The 18,111-nt window shown below is 39.2% G+C and overlaps 1 protein-coding gene across 2 annotated transcripts in view; it reads left to right on the top strand.

Moving 5' to 3' along the window:
- LOC102780679 (E3 ubiquitin-protein ligase SMURF2-like) overlaps positions 1-18,111 on the top strand; it is a 64,685-nt gene that overhangs the window by 30,773 nt on the left and 15,801 nt on the right. Inside the window, exons 3-11 of one of the 2 annotated variants that reach the window (XM_006787511.3) lie at positions 1,324-1,432; positions 5,918-6,051; positions 9,415-9,480; positions 9,982-10,066; positions 10,417-10,500; positions 11,982-12,193; positions 14,267-14,351; positions 15,735-15,893; positions 16,955-17,008. In XM_006787511.3, coding sequence (XP_006787574.1) covers positions 1,324-1,432; positions 5,918-6,051; positions 9,415-9,480; positions 9,982-10,066; positions 10,417-10,500; positions 11,982-12,193; positions 14,267-14,351; positions 15,735-15,893; positions 16,955-17,008 — 988 coding nt within the window. Of the gene's footprint in view, positions 1-1,323; positions 1,433-5,917; positions 6,052-9,414; positions 9,481-9,981; positions 10,067-10,416; positions 10,501-11,981; positions 12,194-14,266; positions 14,352-15,734; positions 15,894-16,951; positions 17,009-18,111 lie in introns of both variants that reach the window. The other variant, XM_006787510.3, reaches the window with a different exon arrangement.

Below are 18,111 nucleotides of genomic sequence, written 5' to 3'. Positions count from 1 at the left end.
CTACAAAAAAAATTGTTTTAAAACTTTTTTGGTTTCCAGCTGTTATAGTTAAAAATTTGCAATGTAAAAGTAGGATTAAAACATACCTTACATTAGCTCTAACAGCTCAGCTTATGTTTATTAAAAAAAAGGGTAAAAACAACTTAAAAATATATTTAAAAATAAGTTGCCCAGTGCTTTGGCCAGGCCTGGCGTTGACTCAGACTCAGCCGGCCACTGGGCTTGCAGTACACTGCACTGCAGAAACCCTGCCAAAGTATACAGCCAAGAAATGCACTGTTTTTACTTCAGTTGGAAATTATGGTTTCTCTGAAAGCACTGAACTGCCAAAAGCAGCTTGTACTTCATTTTTGTCTTGTCTTTAAAAAAAAAAAAGCTCTTATGTATATACACAAACGCACAACCACAACAAAGGAAATTCCAAGACACCACTGAGTGACTAAACAGGTTTATCTTGTGTAAAGTGTCTGCGCTCAGAGTTTCATACCTCGGCAGTTTAAAAAACATACACATGCATGCACAGACCTAGACAGGGACCCTAAGATAAATACACCATGAAGAATCTCTTATCAGATTTCCAAATGAGTGAGATACTGTGAATAGACTTGTCGTAAAGTTTTTCTGCATATTGCTTCATATGTTCCATGTGTTGTGTAAATGTTTCACAAAATACAATAGCCTGTGAGAAGAGTTTAATTGTACTTTCTTACTTTTTAAAAAATCCTTCATCTTAAACATAAGATAAAGAGCGTTAAAGTTAGTATTTTAACTTATCAAATACCTGTTTAATAGGTGTATTATCAGTTATAACATGAAATAGGAAGCTAACCAAAACGTACAAAACAAGACGCTTGATTAGACTAATAACTTTCTTTATAGTGTCCATATATTTACCCACATGCTTACACAGCAACACATGCATCTGAGGTCCATTCTCCTGGGCTATTATGTGCCGTCTCTGCTGGTTTCATGACCTTCACATGAACCTGAGTTTAGTTTTAGTCAGACACTGCAGGGATATTATCATCATATGGGGAAAAATGTAATGTTTATGGATTACAGCAGATTATTATTACGGTTAAAAAGCAAGGGGGGAAATGCAGAGAAAATCAACATGTAATTTTAAGAGGAACTTGCACAAAGTAGTGGTGTAGCTGTCAACCTGACTGTCTGTAAATGAGGACAACCAGAAACTTCTCACTGCAGTCTCAAAGGAGTGACAAAAATAAGGGTCAAAAACTGTGTCACCTCTAGTGCCTCCATGATTGGTGTACCCACAGGGTTTGTACAAAGGTTAAACAAAATGTTTGTCCACTTTTACAGGGTTGCCAGATCCCTTCGCCAAAGTGGTGGTGGATGGTTCAGGACAATGCCACTCTACAGATACTGTGAGAAATACGCTGGACCCAAAATGGAATCAACATTATGATCTGTAAGTCAACAGGAGAAGCAGTGTGCCAGATTGCTGCTTACTCTTTGTGGCTAATTAAGAAACAAATGCAGTAAAAGTGTGCGTTTACTATCAATCAAATTCAAAATGGTCAAAAGAAACATAAAGGAAGGAATGTAGAGTACTGATTTTGCTCAATCACATGTCTTTGTGTGGAAGGAAGATAGATTGATTTGTATCTTTCCCCTGTTAAAAAAACAAACCAACCTAATCAATTACATGAAAACAAGACCTGTAGCGTAACATTTCAGGCGTTCCATACCACAGGCCTCACAAAAGGTATTTTTATTACATTTTATGTGGAGGGAGCCAACTTGTATTGATATGGTGCTCTAAAGTAACAGGTTATGTCTACTTTCGGAGCATTTGTGGAAATAACTCCAGAACAGTCTTCTGTGTGAATCTGAAGACTTTTTTTGGCAAGCTAGCTTTGTCTCAACTAAATGTGGATGACACACATTTAAAGCTCTACTTTATTTTAATCTCTTTTAGGATTAGCCACATATCATCAGCCTTTGTGACACTATGCAACTTAAATCTTGAAACCTGCTCCTTCAACAAGGAAGGGCGCCTTTCGTTTTCTTTCTGTCCCCAATGTTTAAAAACACCTTCTGTTTGTTACGGTTTCAGATCAAGTATAAAATAATGTGTTCATCATCTTTTCTGTGGTCTCAGATATTGATTTCACTGGGGCTGTGCACTTTGAATGTTAATCTCTACCGAGGATTGTGTCGACGGGCCATTTCAAGAACTGATCACAGTAAACCCCACTTTTGATTATGCACTGGTGAGAGATGAAGAGATGAAACTGTGGTAACTGAAGAAAATGAGAGGAAATAAGAGGCCTGAAGAATGAGTCATGAAGAAATAGATGCACACATGAAGTCCAAAGGAAAGACAGTGTCAAGTTACAGGGTGAAAATATGTATCACAATTGGTATGTTGGCTCACTGTCTAGCAATTGGTTTAGTTCATCCTCATTTTTTGCCGTCACAGCTTCTTCGGTTCTGACAGTTGTCTCTATGTTTGCTTCTGTTCAACAGCATCGACATGTGCGACATTTTTGTTGTTCATTAAACATCTGTGACCAGATTACACTGTAATAATAATAATAATAATGTAAACAGCTAAACAAATCATACCTGGGCAATCAATCTGAGTTTGGGACTAATTTGAAAGGTTAAAAATTTGCCCTCTAAGTTACTTCTTATGTAGTGAATAACAGTAATTTATAATAATAGAATTATTAATCGTGCACACAGCCTTAAATTAATGCAAATGTTAAAGTAAATACACTTTTGGTGAACATGCATGTGTGAGGGTTTCTCATTTCTCTACAGCTACAGATGGACAATTCGAATATTTTTGCTCTGTCAACAATGACCTCAGGTTCCCTCCGTTTACATAATTCTCCGCCCCTCTCTGTTTCCCCACCGTCTCAGAGAGGGTGTATTCCCCACCCGCGACCCCTGGCCTCTTCCTCTGGTTCAGGAAATGGCTAACATGCCACAGAAAGCAAATGGGAGTGTGGGCTTGGCAGATTGCCAGCTCACCACACCCCCAACCTCAGCCTCTAGCTTTAGGAGGTGGAGTCTTTTTCAGCATGACACTGGTCCTGACAGGGGTCTTGTTATTGTAAATACGCTAAAAAAATTATTTGCTTTTTTAGACTACAATTTACGCACTATAATTCACCTTGGTGTCCTGCACAGAAGATATTTGAGGACACAAGCCAACTTTAAAAACAAAAAAAAAATCTAGTAAGTGTTGAAAGTTTATGAACTCTGTAGTATGCAGGTCTTGTTTTGGCAGGTTGTCTTTTCATGCTTGGCCTCTTATTTCCAGGCTTTTCAGTACAAGTCTTCGCATTACTTTGGTTGGGAGTATTGGGTTTGCTTGCTGCTCCCTCTGCCTTTCCCCAAGAGACGTTAAATTCTGTACATGTTGTGTTGTACAGCCTTATGTAATTCAGCAGTCTTTACACATCCTTATTGAACAAGATTTGATTTGTTCCCAGTGATAAAGTGTTGAACACATAGATGGCATTAGCGCTGATTCCTTCTGGCATTTGTTGACATCCAGATCAATAATATATTGGTAGTAGTTGTCAACCCTCAATATAGATCGCTTGACGCAGGCATTACCTTTACATCAAATTTACCTGCCTATAGTTTAATAAAAAAGTGCTAATTTTGCTGCTGCTGTGGCTAATATCCTTGTATTTTTTTCCATAAATATGTATGTGGATGAGAGAGACACACACAGAGCATTGTCCCAAATTTAGGCCAGTAAGCTTTTTATTTTTTTTTCCTAAAAACATGACGAAGGCGCCTCAGACCTCTAGATTAACTTCATGTGTTATGCGCGTGCTAGCATCTGTGTGACTTATTGAGAATGATGTCAGATACACAGCGCTCAGTGCGTAAATAAACCAAAGAATTCAAGCAAAAATAAAGGTTTCTGGGAGGGTTTCCTAACACAGTGATAAACTGTGCATATTTAACAGTGTTTCTACTTAAAAACACATTTCTTTTTTGTAGAATTACCCTTTAAACTTGGGTTTTGACAATAAAGTTTGTATCTCATTTTTATCTGTAGTGATCAATACATTGAACCAAAGTGCTTTTTGTACAAATGAGAACAGAAAAAAAAACAGTGTTCAAAACACAACATTTTCACACTGTGTGTAAAAGTTCAGCTGAAGATCATCTTTTGAGGCTGTGTTTACACAGAATGTGATTGGACGATCACAATGCCGAGTCAGTCGGCTCCAACAAGTTAAGAATTTTATTGATTTTTATAAATTGTTAATAAAAATTTGTGACAAAAACAAGGGCTGAATCCTAATTGATCCTCTATGCTCTTTACATTTTAAGTTTCTGTATTTTTTCCATGTTATCATCATCGTTTGTTTTGAATTCATGAAAGAGATGAAGAGTTACGGGAAAGAAGTTAGCATAGCAACATAAAGACAATTTTCTTTTGAGCAATAAGAAATAATTGATGAACATAGATTTTGGAAAAATTTCAAGGTTTTTCAGCGAGAACTTTAGGGGCCTGCACTTGTTTTCATATCCCATCTCTCCCAGGAATCATCTATTGAAAACCAGAACCCTTGGTTAATTCACACTTTAGAGATGTGTCATATCAGCATTTCAATTCAGTCATAAACCGTCCTGCAAAGTTTACTCAACTTTCATCAGACAGACTACCATCAGACAGTGCCTCGCTGTTGCTAAATTTGAGATTGTTTGAAGTGTTATGTCAGTATGTTTTTGTGAGTCAGGAAATGACTTTTTCAACTTCTCTTATCTTGCGACACTCTTTCATAGTCTTGTCAGCAATTTAGCTTTTTTTCTTCTTCTAAATATGTTGCTTTGAGGTGGTGCTTTGCACAGCATACCTCCGCATCAGAGACCTGTTTAATGTAAACCACACTGTGTAGAAAGAAAACATAAAAAAGTATGGTTTCTTTTTACCCTAGCACACAAAAAGCAGGAACTAAAGAACGGAAAATTTAATGATCCTAATGATTTTGTGTGTCAATATCAACACCCTGGCAAATATGCTGTATAATTAACTCTTCTTTATGTTAAAAAACTGGAGCTTAATTGATGCTTTGTGGCAAAGAAAATGGTCTATTCGTTCATCAATTTGCCATCAAATGGTGTTAAAGTATTAGAGTGAGATTTTAACAAACATGCGCAGTGAAACACACGTTAATATTTACTGGGAAGCAAACGGTGTGCCAATGTGCTACTGGATTCTGGTCATAAGAATATCTTATCATTTTACCAACATCCTTGTTTTGGCTTTTATACCAAACCTATATGTTTTGATGTGTTGAGCAGGAAAATCCCCTCCATGCCACTGCGATGCAGCATAATAGCAAAACAGCTGCTAGACTGTAATTACGTGTGTGTTAGTGAATGTGAGATTGTGCATTTGAATATTGTGTTTACTGTAAGAGCTGTCTAAGCCTCAGACAGCGGTGAAGCACATCGCGGGGACTTCCTCTGTTCCTTAAACCACGACTAGACTGGCCTCAGCTGTGCTGATTCTACGCGCGCACACACGCACGCACACAGGGACAGAAGTTGCTTTTAAATGTGATGCACTAATCAGCCTCATTACAAAGTGTACATCTAAAACTCTGTGACAGGTTCAGAGAGAAGTACATGCAAAATAGAAGGTTATGGTTTTGCGTTTTTCTTCTTTTTGGCTTAGTTTTTAGTAACTGTAATAATTTTTAGGAAATCTCTGGAGCGCAGGGTTATTTTAACTTGTGAGTTCATTCAATTTCTAAATTTCATATCACTCTTCTTAAGGGTTGAGCCTCTGAGCACACATGTCTTGGAACTTTTTTTCCAAGTACAGTGTCAAGACTTAAAAGCTTTGTTATTACTCATCGTTTCTAATTTATTGACCTGTCTTTTTTTTTTCACTTTCTTTCTCTCACCCCATCAGATACATTGGAAAGTCCGACTCCATAACCATCAGTGTATGGAACCACAAGAAGATCCACAAAAAGCAGGGCGCGGGTTTCCTGGGCTGTGTACGCCTCCTGTCCAATGCAATTAACAGACTCAAAGACACGGGCTGTAAGTAGCTATTTGTATTATTGTAAGTATGAATTTAGATGTTTCTTTTGCATTGACTGAAAACAGGTCAGTGTTCTGTTTTTGTACATCTTTTGCCATAAGGTGACCTGTCAGGATTGTTATTGAAGTGTGATTCAGTTAGGTATGCCAAGTTAACCTTTGTTCACACATTCTGCACTGAACTTATCGCACATAAACAAATGTGTGAATCAAACCAAATGTCTCCAGACAGCCTAGGTTTCAGACTTGACACTCGTCTTTCCTGTGCCTCTGCTGGTTGCAGCAATAGATAGCATGCCTGCTGCTACAGTAGGCATGCAGCATGTGAGCTGTGTCCTAGCCTGCAACCTGCTACAGCATATATGCCAGCCATTCATTGCTATGAGATTTATGGCAACTCCTTATAACATATCACAAATATTGCTTGCTGCAGACATCTGGCTCCTGTGACCAAATCAGTGCCAATAGTTCTATTTAAAGCAACATGACTTTCTTGTCAGAAAAAAAAGAGGAAGAAACATGCTGCTGATTGATGATGGCATGAGATAATCACTGGTTGCCCCAGAACAAGATCCCAACATACTTGTACAGATGCTCACATTCTCGAATGAGCAGTTCTTAATCTACATGCTTAAGACCGTCACCTCACTGTCACGGTCTTTTATTTCAAATATATTCTGTGCATTCCAAATGCTTGTTAACCCTGCCTAACGTTTTGGCAGTACCAGACCCCTATACCCTTAACCAAAGTCCAGACTATCAAATTAACATTCCTTCCAGTCATTCTCATCTTTTCCTTCAATCTGTCTTCCTGGCCTGCCCTAAACACAGGCCATCAGACTTGTACCAGACCACACTGAGTTACATTTATCCCTTTTTATATGTATCCAACCTTTTCTCTGTTCCAGTCTGCTTGTCTTTCTCCAAAAAACTCTTATGGAGTTGTCAAATAATGTCACTCACTGAAGTGTTTTGTTAATCCAAACTGCAATATTGAAGCTATTAATGCATGAATTCCATGAATGCAGGCAGTTGTAGTTTGGTTGGCCCAGATGCGACAGCCTCTTATTCCAGCTTCTAACTGTCAAGCTAAATACTTCACATAAGCATTCAGAATACTTTCCAGCACCTTTTTGTATTTGCTAAATGGTATTTCTGGCTCATGAAATTCCCCCTAATCCTCTGAAAACCACAACAGGATTATTGTTGCCACAAAAGGGACCTTGACAACCTAAGAAAGCCTGGTGCAATACTTTTACCTCACTATGACGGGGGACTTAAATTTATCCACTTCCAGAGGCAGACAGTTTAGGCTCCAGACAAGCCACTTACTGTGCAGTCAACATGGCAGAAATTATACTTTATCTCAGCCACAGAAAGTGGACAGGGAAGCATGTTCTGTGACAGGTCCTTGCTTTATGCCTCTGTCCTCCTCCTGTGTTGTGCAGATACATGAATTCATATTTAGACACATGAATGGAGCCCACTCTGTGGTCTAACCAAGATGTGCACATACACAGGAAAAAACATAAAAACAACCCAAACACACAAAAAGGCATTACTGGAATTGCCTGAGTTCCTGCAAGTCATATTCATACACATAGCACACTCTGCCATCCAGTATAAACACAAAACCCTTACAAAACTTCCCCTACACACACACACACACTGCTCTTGCACAGTCTTGCAAAAGGGCATCCAGCATGGTTGCCTAGTTTACTAGAAGGTTGTTTGGCTTTACACTGAACTCATTTCCTGCTTTAGCATTACAGACACAAACCTCTAAGTCATCTGCCTCATTTCTGTACCCACAAACTCACTAACACACTCACACACAGACACACAGACCACCAGTTTTTCAAAATGACTTGCCTTACTACTATTGGTACACTCACTTTGAACTTTGCTTTTTGTGCTTGGTATTGATACTGTTGATGCAACGTCTTGTTATTTTTCCTGATGTGCTCATAGTGATACTGTTGATTCTACAGTTTTTACACATGCATGCAGACATGGCAAACATGTCCAGACAGCTGTGCATGATCTAAACGAAGCGACTAAATTAAACATGTGGCTCTGCATGTGCACATTGACACATATTTATGCAGTTTAGTCTATTGCAGCACACAGCTTTTAAAGCTCTGAGGAATTGAATGGTGTGGTGAGGGCTTGTGGTTAAAGGTCTTTAAATGTTCTGTCTCTCTGTTTTTCCTCCTCTCTTATTTAAGAAAAAAAATCTGCTTACTATTCTGGCCATGTAAGGCTCAGACCATCCCTGTTTAGTCTAGACACATATCTGGAACAGATGCACTTGTTCCCGCAGGCATTATAGAAATGAGCTATATGCTTCTTCCCATTTAAACGATTTAATGTGCAAAATAAGTCATGCACACAAACCTAAGACATGACAACTTAAGAGTTGGCTTATGGTGAGCTGGAGTGTCCCTTTATCTTGCTTTCTTTCACACTGTCCCTTCTGCATATTTCTGTTTATTTTACACTCAACCTACGTCTTGTGTTTAGCCAATACACACACCCTGTTGTTAATGAAAATTAATTGATATCACTCCTGCACTGGTCAATTGGAATATGTCCAAATCTCCTTGTAGGATCGTGTGTGTGTGTGTGTGTGTGTGTGTGTGTGTGTGTGTGTGTGTGTGTGTGTGTGTGGGGAGACGAGTGTATCTGTGTCTGGATCTTGTTCAGTGGCTTGGATTATGTTCCTCTGCTGTTTGTGTCTAGCACCGCTGCCCCTTCCTGAGCAGACAGTGAATTCTTACTTACTCAGAAACAACAAGGCTAATTACAGTTTGTGTCCAGACATAGCTACATGTGCTGTCTCCTGAGTCAGATGTCTCTTTTTATTAACTGCTATTGAACTTGCATGTTAAAAATTGGGTTATCACCACTCATTTGAAACCAGCGGTGGTCCAATTTACAGACTTAGAAAAACATTATATGGACATTTGAAATATTCTCTGTACATGCACAGAAATATGGGCTTTTAAGTGAAGTAGAAGAAAGCCTTTTTTCAAAAATCCAGTGGTTTTTATGGTTTCTTGCACTATTTAAAACACACACAAAAAATGCTAATCCTGGCTCAACTTTTTGCCACAATTCAAAGTCCTCGCTTGCGTCATCTGGTTTTGCCGTAACAAATGCTCAGCTTATGGGTTTAAACCCGGATTTATTTATTTTTTTACATCCCAGTAGTTATAACAATCTTGTATTTAGAGCCTGTGCTACCTACACAGCTTCTTATTTTTTTTCTTTAGTGTCGTTATTGGTATGACTCCTCGAGGTACACTTTTAAAGGTTAAACATGCAGCAGATGCTGAATCCGTTTTTCTATTTTGTTTGCAGATCAGAGACTTGACCTGAATAAACTGGGCCCCAATGACAATGATACTGTGAGAGGACAGATAGTAGGTAAGAAATACTGTTATCACTGCATAAACTGCATGTTTAAATGTGTGGGTATTGTTTCCCATTTGCCTGTGCACAAAGTACAGTTACCACCTGGCATTGTCTCTAACACCTGCATTTACCATTATGCAAATAACTCAGATCATCATCTTCATGCGTTGGTCTCAGAAACAGAAGTATTGAAATGTAAATAGAGATGTTACCCTGAAGTGAAAATACATTTCTACAGCTTGCCTTCAGGAGGCGAATAACATCTATTTTACATTACACTGACTTTATACTCAAAAGCTGGCAGGTTAAAGACTCTTTAATGTCCAATCCAACGCCATCTGACATTTGTTTTCTTATATTATGCAGCTTTGCTGGTTGCATATGAGAAAAGTGCATGTGTGAAAATGGCTTAAGTGACACAAACACATAACAGAATACAAAATGCTCAATTCACCTTGAGCCTTATAGTGAGTAAAATCGCTGCTGTATTATCTTTCTCATCTTAAACTGTAGTAAGTCTTCAGTCCAGAGATCGCATCGGTTCTGGAGGACCAGTGGTAGACTGCAGTCGTCTGTTTGACAATGACTTACCTGATGGGTCAGTATCCTCAGACATTTTATCTATCCTGTTGGCTATTAGTTCTGTTTTTAATTTTAAAAAATCCCTTATTTTTGTATTTGGAGTTTGTCCATTTGATTGAATTAAATTAAACGAGTGCAGTGCAACCTCTCTTGTATTAGTTATAATATATTATTAGAAATTAGGTAAATTTTAGTTTGAGTTTGAGATTTAAAAAAAAAAAAAAAAGCAAGTAGTAACTTTTGAATATTATCCTTCTAACAAATGAAGTAATGTTGTGTGGGTTTTTTTTTGTTTGTTTGTTTTGTGTTGTTTAGTTTTTTTAAATGGTGAATATTAACTTTGTGTCATTGTGTACAATGAAACAGCTGGGAAGAGAGGAGGACGGCCTCTGGAAGGATACAGTACCTGAACCACATCACACGCACCACACAATGGGAGAGGCCAACCAGGTACATATGTACACATCTTTAGTTTTAGCATACCTTAATCCATGTAGGATATTAAAAAGAATACCAATGTACCTGCAGTTTAATTTTACCTTACATACAGCAAGAATGCTAATTTAATCCAAAGCAAATTTTATAGAGAGCTTGCACGAGGATCTGAGAAAGTGGTTGTACTCCTTCCTCACTTCCCCTTTGAGAAAAAAATCCACTTCAACACAACAAAAACAGTCTGTTGATAATGCTCTCAGTTTCCTTAGTCCTCCACCCCAACACACACGGACACAAATGGCTAAATAAACTATCCAGCCATTCAGGCAGCCTGGCTTCATTTGGCCCCCGTTGCTACAGGAACAACTGTCGCCTTCCTACTTGGCCCGTATCAGTGGAGCCATTAGGAGTGTAAGCAAATAACACCCTGGACCACCTCACCCACTTTTGCTTCACATCTTTAGTCACCCGTACACAGCAGAGTGGAACAAAGTTGGAACAGCAGGAAATAATGGTGAGGAAAAGGTCAAGCGGTGTGGATTTGGGGGAGGAGGAGGAAATGATGAATTTAAGGAGGAAGACGAGTAGGTAGGACTGTGTAGGAGGATGCAATGACAAAGTGAGAGGTGATGAATTAGGTTATCATGAGGGGACACTTGTCCAGGGGTAGAACATGAAGACGGGACAAAGGAAAATGGATGCAGAGATGGGGGGGGAAAAAATAAGCACAGTGAAAGAGGAAATGGGAGGAGGAAGAGCATTTGGAGGGGTTGTGGGTCCAAGACTTTAGATAGCTAAGGCGTCAGTAACTCTGGACAGCCAGACAGTGGTCAGACAGGCTGCACACACAATGAGTGCCAGTAAGCCAGCCTGTCTGTGTTTGTGTCTCCTTATCAGATATCTGTTTGCAAGTCCCGCTCTTAACATGCTGACACAGACTGTAGTCTCATGACTTTTTGTTCTTTTTTTTAATGCAACCCATGATCACTGATATTAATCAAAGCTTAAGCATTATCATAAAACATGTTTATCTTCAAGAGAGCTTTTGAAACAAAGTGTTTTGCAACAAAGATGCTATCCATGTGTCTGTGTGCTTACCAAAAAGAGATCAACTTGCTACTTCTGAGACTTAACAGAAAACACAGCTTTTCTGCAGTCACACACTTCTTGCATCCTTCCTAACCAGGTTCCTACAAGCAAGCATGGTAAACATTTGCTTAAATTCACCAAAACTAAAAAATTGTTTCTTGGAGCCACACATACGACTTGTAGGAATAAAAGCACACATTGTTCTTTTCAGTTATTCACCCAGTTTATAGCAAGATGGGATAGAAATGCTCTTTCAAACATAGGATTAGCTATTTCAGATATGCCAAGAAATATACTGTCAGAGTATGTACCAATTCATAGAATGTGATTTGAAAATGGAGGCAAAAGTGAAATACAAACCCCTTATCACCCCACTTTGACCACGTGCCCTTTCTTTTCTTTTCCAGACCAGCATCAGAGTACTCCAGCCCATCAGGGCGTCCATTGAGCTGCGTGGTGGATGAAAACACCCCAGTGATCACGCCCGTTAATGGGGCAGAGGCGAGTGGCCCTCCAGGCGAACAGCGGATCCAGGAGCGAAGGGTTCGATCGCAGCGGCATCGTAACTACATGAGTCGAACACACCTACATACGCCGCCAGATTTGCCTGAGGGTTATGGTGAGAGACACAGGAGTGACACACAAATGCACACACTTAGTATTAACACATCACTGGTTCAGACTACAGCCAAATTATGGCCTAAACCAGACGCTGTAGGGAGTTGCTTTGGTCAGGAATGCTTATTGTGTCATAATGAATGAAGACCAATCCTGTATCTGTGATGCCTCACAACTTTTAGAGACATTAAAGAAAGATGGAGTTTCTTTCTACGGTCAGCATGAACTTGACAAGTATAAGCCAAAACCTCATCCAACTCATCAGATTTTTTCTTCTGCCTCTTTGTTGTATACAAATATAGACATGGCAAAGCGGGAAATGCATACAACTGAGTCTAGTATTAATTATGGTTTTATATTTAAATTCCTTATTGTTACCACTGAGTGTAATCTGCCTCATTGACATCACATTATATTGTACTGGTGTGATTATACTGTCAGCTACTATGTTCTCACAGCTGTTGTTTCAGACTAGAGCGGATACCAAATCCCATGTTACATTATTATGTAAATAACAAAATAACTTAAAGCAAAAATTGGGAAATGTACAGTCTGAAGTCTTTATATTAAGGTCCATCAGTCAAACAATATTGTTTGCTCTGGGTCTAAACACAGCGCGTTGTGTGTGACGTCTTCGTTTGCGCATGCAGGCCGCTTTGAGCGTTCACACTAGAGCGCGTTTGCTGTCGCATTTTATTTGTAGTGTGAACAAGCAGACAAAAAAATCGGATTTGATCAAAAAATCGGAATTGAGCATTAAGACCTGCAGTATGAACGTAGCCTTAGTTTGTGTTACTGCTCCTCTTCTCCTCTCGGCTCCTCTCCTCACCTCTCCTCGTTTTAACTATTGGAATGTTTTGGCTTTGCACGCAATTATTCCCACAACGAAAAGAAGGTGGGAATCCTTTTCATAGCTCAGTGTTTCACTCCAAGAACAGACTTTAGTTTATTGTTTGTTTTTTGTTTTTTTGTTTGGTCTATTCTTTAAGATGGATTTGCTTACAGCATGCAAGTACTTGGGGGGAAAATAACAGAGAAATGGTTTTTGGGGTTTATTTTTTTGTTTGTTTTTTGCCCTCCCCAACGTGGGAAAGATTTCTTTGCAAAGAAGTGCTCTTCTCTCACAGTCAGCCACAGTGGACCCCACAATAGCCACAGTCTCTGTAAAATAAATTATTATTTTAAGTGTGGTGCTTATATGCCAGTGCTTGAGAATGACACTACTGGATCTGTGCCCCCTTTGAAAGGTCCTGCTGTGTCCACAGAGTGGCTGAGGTTGGACAAAGTGAGTCACTGATGCCCAACAACTCAAGAGCTTTCTTCCTTAGCTGAACCCTCTGAACTACTGGCTGGGTGTGGTGAGAGAGAATAAGAGGGAGGGAGGGAATGTGTTTTGCCAGTAGGAAGTTGGAGTGGGAGTTAGTAATGGATTAGCTGGTGAATATACACATGAATACCCCACCACTGCAGCACTGACTTTATGCCAACATTCACACAGTTGCTCTCCATTCATCTATGCGCTGGATGGAACCACAGATTCAATGAGCTAATGATAGCTTACAAATGAGTGTCACTCCCCTTTGATTTCTTCTGGTTGTTTACACACGCATTAGTGGGTTTGGCGAAATGAAAGCATTTAACTTTCCATTTCCTTTGTTTCTGAAGGTTAACAGAGGTGGATTACTTTCAAAGCACGCACGAACCTTTAAGTGAAATAAGGCAACTAGGATGCATCAGCAAACTGTCCACAAGGAAAAACATTCATGGAAGTCTTTGATACATTTCCCTCACATTTTATTTTTCCCATCCCCTTGGGATACGCCTACTGGAGACTGAAGAGGAACTAATTGATTACATTGGCACACACCTTAAGAAACTCTTAGGTCAACAGTGTCCCAGCAGTTTGGCTGTCACATAAATTATAAACAGACTTCTCCTACTCCAGAATACACAAACTCCCTATCCTTGCTTATACCCATGTAGACTACAGAACATCGGTCCCACAAACAGTCCCAAGCTTTTTTCTGTGCTCTTTTTGGCCTTTTTTGACAAATGAATCTCCTCTCTGTTACAGAACAAAGAACAACTCAGCAGGGCCAAGTTTACTTCCTCCATACACAGACTGGAGTCAGCACATGGCATGATCCCCGGGTGCCCAGGTAACTCATTTGTGTTCATATATTTCTTTTTTTATCTTCATTGTGCCTTTACTTGTAAAAACCCTTTTCAATTCCTATTTGATAAGGCATATGCAGTTGTGTAATATATATGATTGTACTGGAATTAACAACACACTGATTTCAATGTGTGTTGAAATCAGTGTGTTGTCTTTTTTGTTCGATTCCTAGTATCAAACCTGACACAAAACTGCAAAACTGACAAGAGCAAACTGGAGTTGACTTGGTTGAATTAGATGTTATTTCTTCCTTTGTTGCTGTTTTTCGTGTTCAAAAACACTCTTATTAGTCAAATTTCAGACTCAAGTCAGTGTCAGCCAAACGGACAACCCCTGGGTCTGATGCGGAGTTGGAAGAACATTTTTGGATGCATTTTTGCATTTCTTTTTTTTTCTTTTTCTTTTTTTTTGGGGGGGGTTGAACTGACCAAACTATAAGCCAATGGTTCTGCATTCAATCATGCTTTTTCACCAACTCTCAACAGTTCTCTGCTTAATTCCCCAAAGATTACAAGCAGCTCTGTTGCGTTATGTTTTTGGCTACACCTCGATGTAGCTTCTGCTCACATAGCATCCGACTGAGAGCATAAACCTCTGGGTTTGGTCATTTTGGACAGAGCTGCTAAAATGACCCAGTATCTGCGATGAGTGCAGCCAGGCATGTGCTTTGTGCCTGAGTGATGTGTCCTCACTTCACACAAGGACAATGGATTCATACACAAGGAAAGGCACAGAAGCTCCTCAGGCTACAGCGTTGTCCCAGATCGCAACTTTAGTTTCTGCTAACAGAAATGTCACTCTGCAAGACAGAAGGAGAATCAAGAAATAAGAACAAGGACTTTGGCAAAATGATCATTTCAGTGGTAACAACAGTATTGTTAACAGGTTATTATCCCTTTAACACAACTATCATCAAATATGTCAACAAATTGTCCCTCATATAAAATTCTGTATGAACAGTTATTTGGTTTTACTGTAGTTGGTAGTGTATTAATTGTAGTAGGTATGTGGCACGACCCATCTCCCCTTCAAGGTCGTCTCCTCGTACACCTCTGCACCAGCACTGCCTGTTTTTAGATTGCATCCTGTAAAAGTTTCATTCTCACCACTTGTAGCTGCATATGTATGCTACCTAATGACATGACGTTGTAATTAAGGAACAGCACTTAAGTAATTGTTTTTTTTAATTTTTATGATCATAGTAGCGAAACGTTTTCATCTTACCTCGAGTTAGTGGTGTCAGTGCTATCCAGTTAATTATATTAAAGAGGGTTGATCAATGCAACATGAGTGAATTTACAGTTTAATTTAGAATATGATTTTAAATTGTTGTTGTAACAGTTTAATCTTCTTTTTTTTTGTTCAGGGACTTAAGCAATGTAAACTGTGAGGAGCTTGGCCCACTGCCACCCGGCTGGGAGATCAGAAACACTGCCACCGGCCGTGTCTACTTTGTTGACCACAACAATCGAACAACACAGTTCACAGACCCACGGCTGTCTGCTAACCTGCATCTAGTGCTCAAGTGAGTTTAACAACAATTGTTCAAGAGTGTTTTGAGAGCAGTCCCATGGTTGTTGTTTGGGTTTGTGGTGGTATGCACAGACAAATGCTTGCTTTTATTGTGTACTGTTCACTCTGTAATATAAGAATCAGCCATTTCCATACAACTGTCAGATGCCAAATAATGAAGTTAGATATGTTGGAAGTATGCAGGTATATAGTTGTTGTAGCCTTTTATTAGCTGTCCCTCTATAATCATAAAGTAATGAGCGTAGCGGTGACTGAAACACATAATTCACTGACGGTAGTTTCTGTAAAGCACCCTCAGCTTTTTGGAAACCAGGTAACCATTAAAGTAACAGAGAAGTCTGATCAAGGATATGACTGTAAAATAAAGTAAATATTTTCATTACTTAAGACATCATTCATATTCTTCTTCTTCTAAAAGAAGTCCAACATTTCATCGTCATTGAGTGCTGACCTCACTGTGCCTATTGCACTGCTAAGGTTTGTTTTAGCTTTCTCTGACATCTTTGTATTTGAAGCAGAGGGACATTAATGGCTTAATATTTTTAAAATAAGCTTCCTGCTCATTGTGTTAGTAGAAATCAACAGTACTCCTGTCATCATGTGTATGGAGTAACCAAGAGAAGAGAGGATGTGTTTTGCTTACAGTGTTAAATCCACCAGCAATGAATATGTATATGGTTCACTCACTCTTTTTGTTGTTTTGTTCCTCCTCATCACTTCCTCTGTCGTGTTTTTATTTTCTTTTATGTTAACACTCTATCCTATTCTTTGTTTATAACCTTAAAACTCTTGCTTTCTTTATTTTGTCCATGTTTTTGGATTGTTTTACACCATTTTTCTTGTTTGATCTTACCTACATTCTCTTTCTTTATGTCCTTTATTCTGTCCTTTTTCACATCTGTCCTCTTTCTCCGTTCCTTTTTTAATCCCATCCCCTGATGTTTTCAATGCTCCAATACTCTTCTCTGCCATTCACCTTCTCTTTTATGTCATTTTCTTCGTTTCCCCCCTTTTGTCTTTCTGTCTTTTCCTCTTTCCTGCTTTCTCCAGCAGCCCAAGTCCAAATGGTTCCCGTGTGGCCATGGACAGCCAAAACACTAACCTCAGGTAACCCACAAATGCACACAAAAACACAGACATGCACAGAGACAAACATGAGCATTCATATGCTTGCACATAATCTGCAACGTACAGATAAACTGTCCACAGGGCACATAGGCTTTCATACTATATACACACAGACTTGCACTGTTATAATACTATGAGAGAAAATGCCATCCAAAGGGGGAGCATGTCTGCTTGTGTTATTGTAAACATGTGCGAATCTTTTTTCTCAAGGTTACCTTTCAACTTGATGCCATGCAAGTTTTAAACACACACTCTCTGGCCTGCTGTCCGTATCGGAGAACTGTCAGTTCATCTTTCATTATGCTCGTCTAGTCTGTCAGCAGCCTGCCTCCATGGACGATCAGCTCTTAGTACGCTGACCCAATGAAGCCAAACCTCACTCATGAAAATACTAAACACATGTTAGCAAAGCAGCTGCTAGCTTAGCACAAGGTCTTTTATTCTTCAACAGAAGATGCAGGCTGGACGCATAATTTAGTGAAAATTACACCAAAATTGTCTGTGGTATTTTTGTAGACACGACAGACTAAATTTTAGGAAGTATTTTGGCTGTCAGGGAGGTCTCTTTACTTTACTTACGACTTTCAGCGTGTGCAGTGGGGATTATTAGAACAAGAGGAGCATACAGAGAGATGTAGGGATTTTTCCGTCTTTGCTTTTTTGGTAGAAAATCTTAGTCAAAACCTCTTGCAATAATAGCGGCTGGCACGATAGACATGTTTGGGAAATCAACATCTGGTCATTTGGTCAAATAGTATCCATATGTGTCAGAACAGCCTCTGGTTGTGATTTGAAGCTCAGTTATGTTATCCACAGTCAGCATCGTTAACCGCTTGTCTGACTCCTTATTAGGTGAGATTTGAGTCCAGACAACATTTTAGAGCTTTGAAAAGTTAATAAGCTGTCATTTGTACTGCAGCTTTTGCAGTGATGCGCACAATATTAATGAAAATAAAATTGAAAGACAGTCAGTTTGCAATTTTGTGTCACAGCAAGGGCAATGTTCTGCTCTGCTGAAATATGATGAGGTGTATGTGTAATATCCGAATATGTTATTGTATGTAAAAGTAAGCACTTGCTCT

This window comes from Neolamprologus brichardi, chromosome 6 (assembly GCF_056152115.1).
Source record: "Neolamprologus brichardi isolate AB-2024 chromosome 6, ASM5615211v1, whole genome shotgun sequence".
Classification (NCBI taxonomy): Eukaryota; Metazoa; Chordata; class Actinopteri; order Cichliformes; family Cichlidae; genus Neolamprologus; species Neolamprologus brichardi.
The sequence above is the reverse complement of the archived record's forward strand: the minus strand, read 5'-3'. Positions and strand labels throughout refer to the sequence as shown.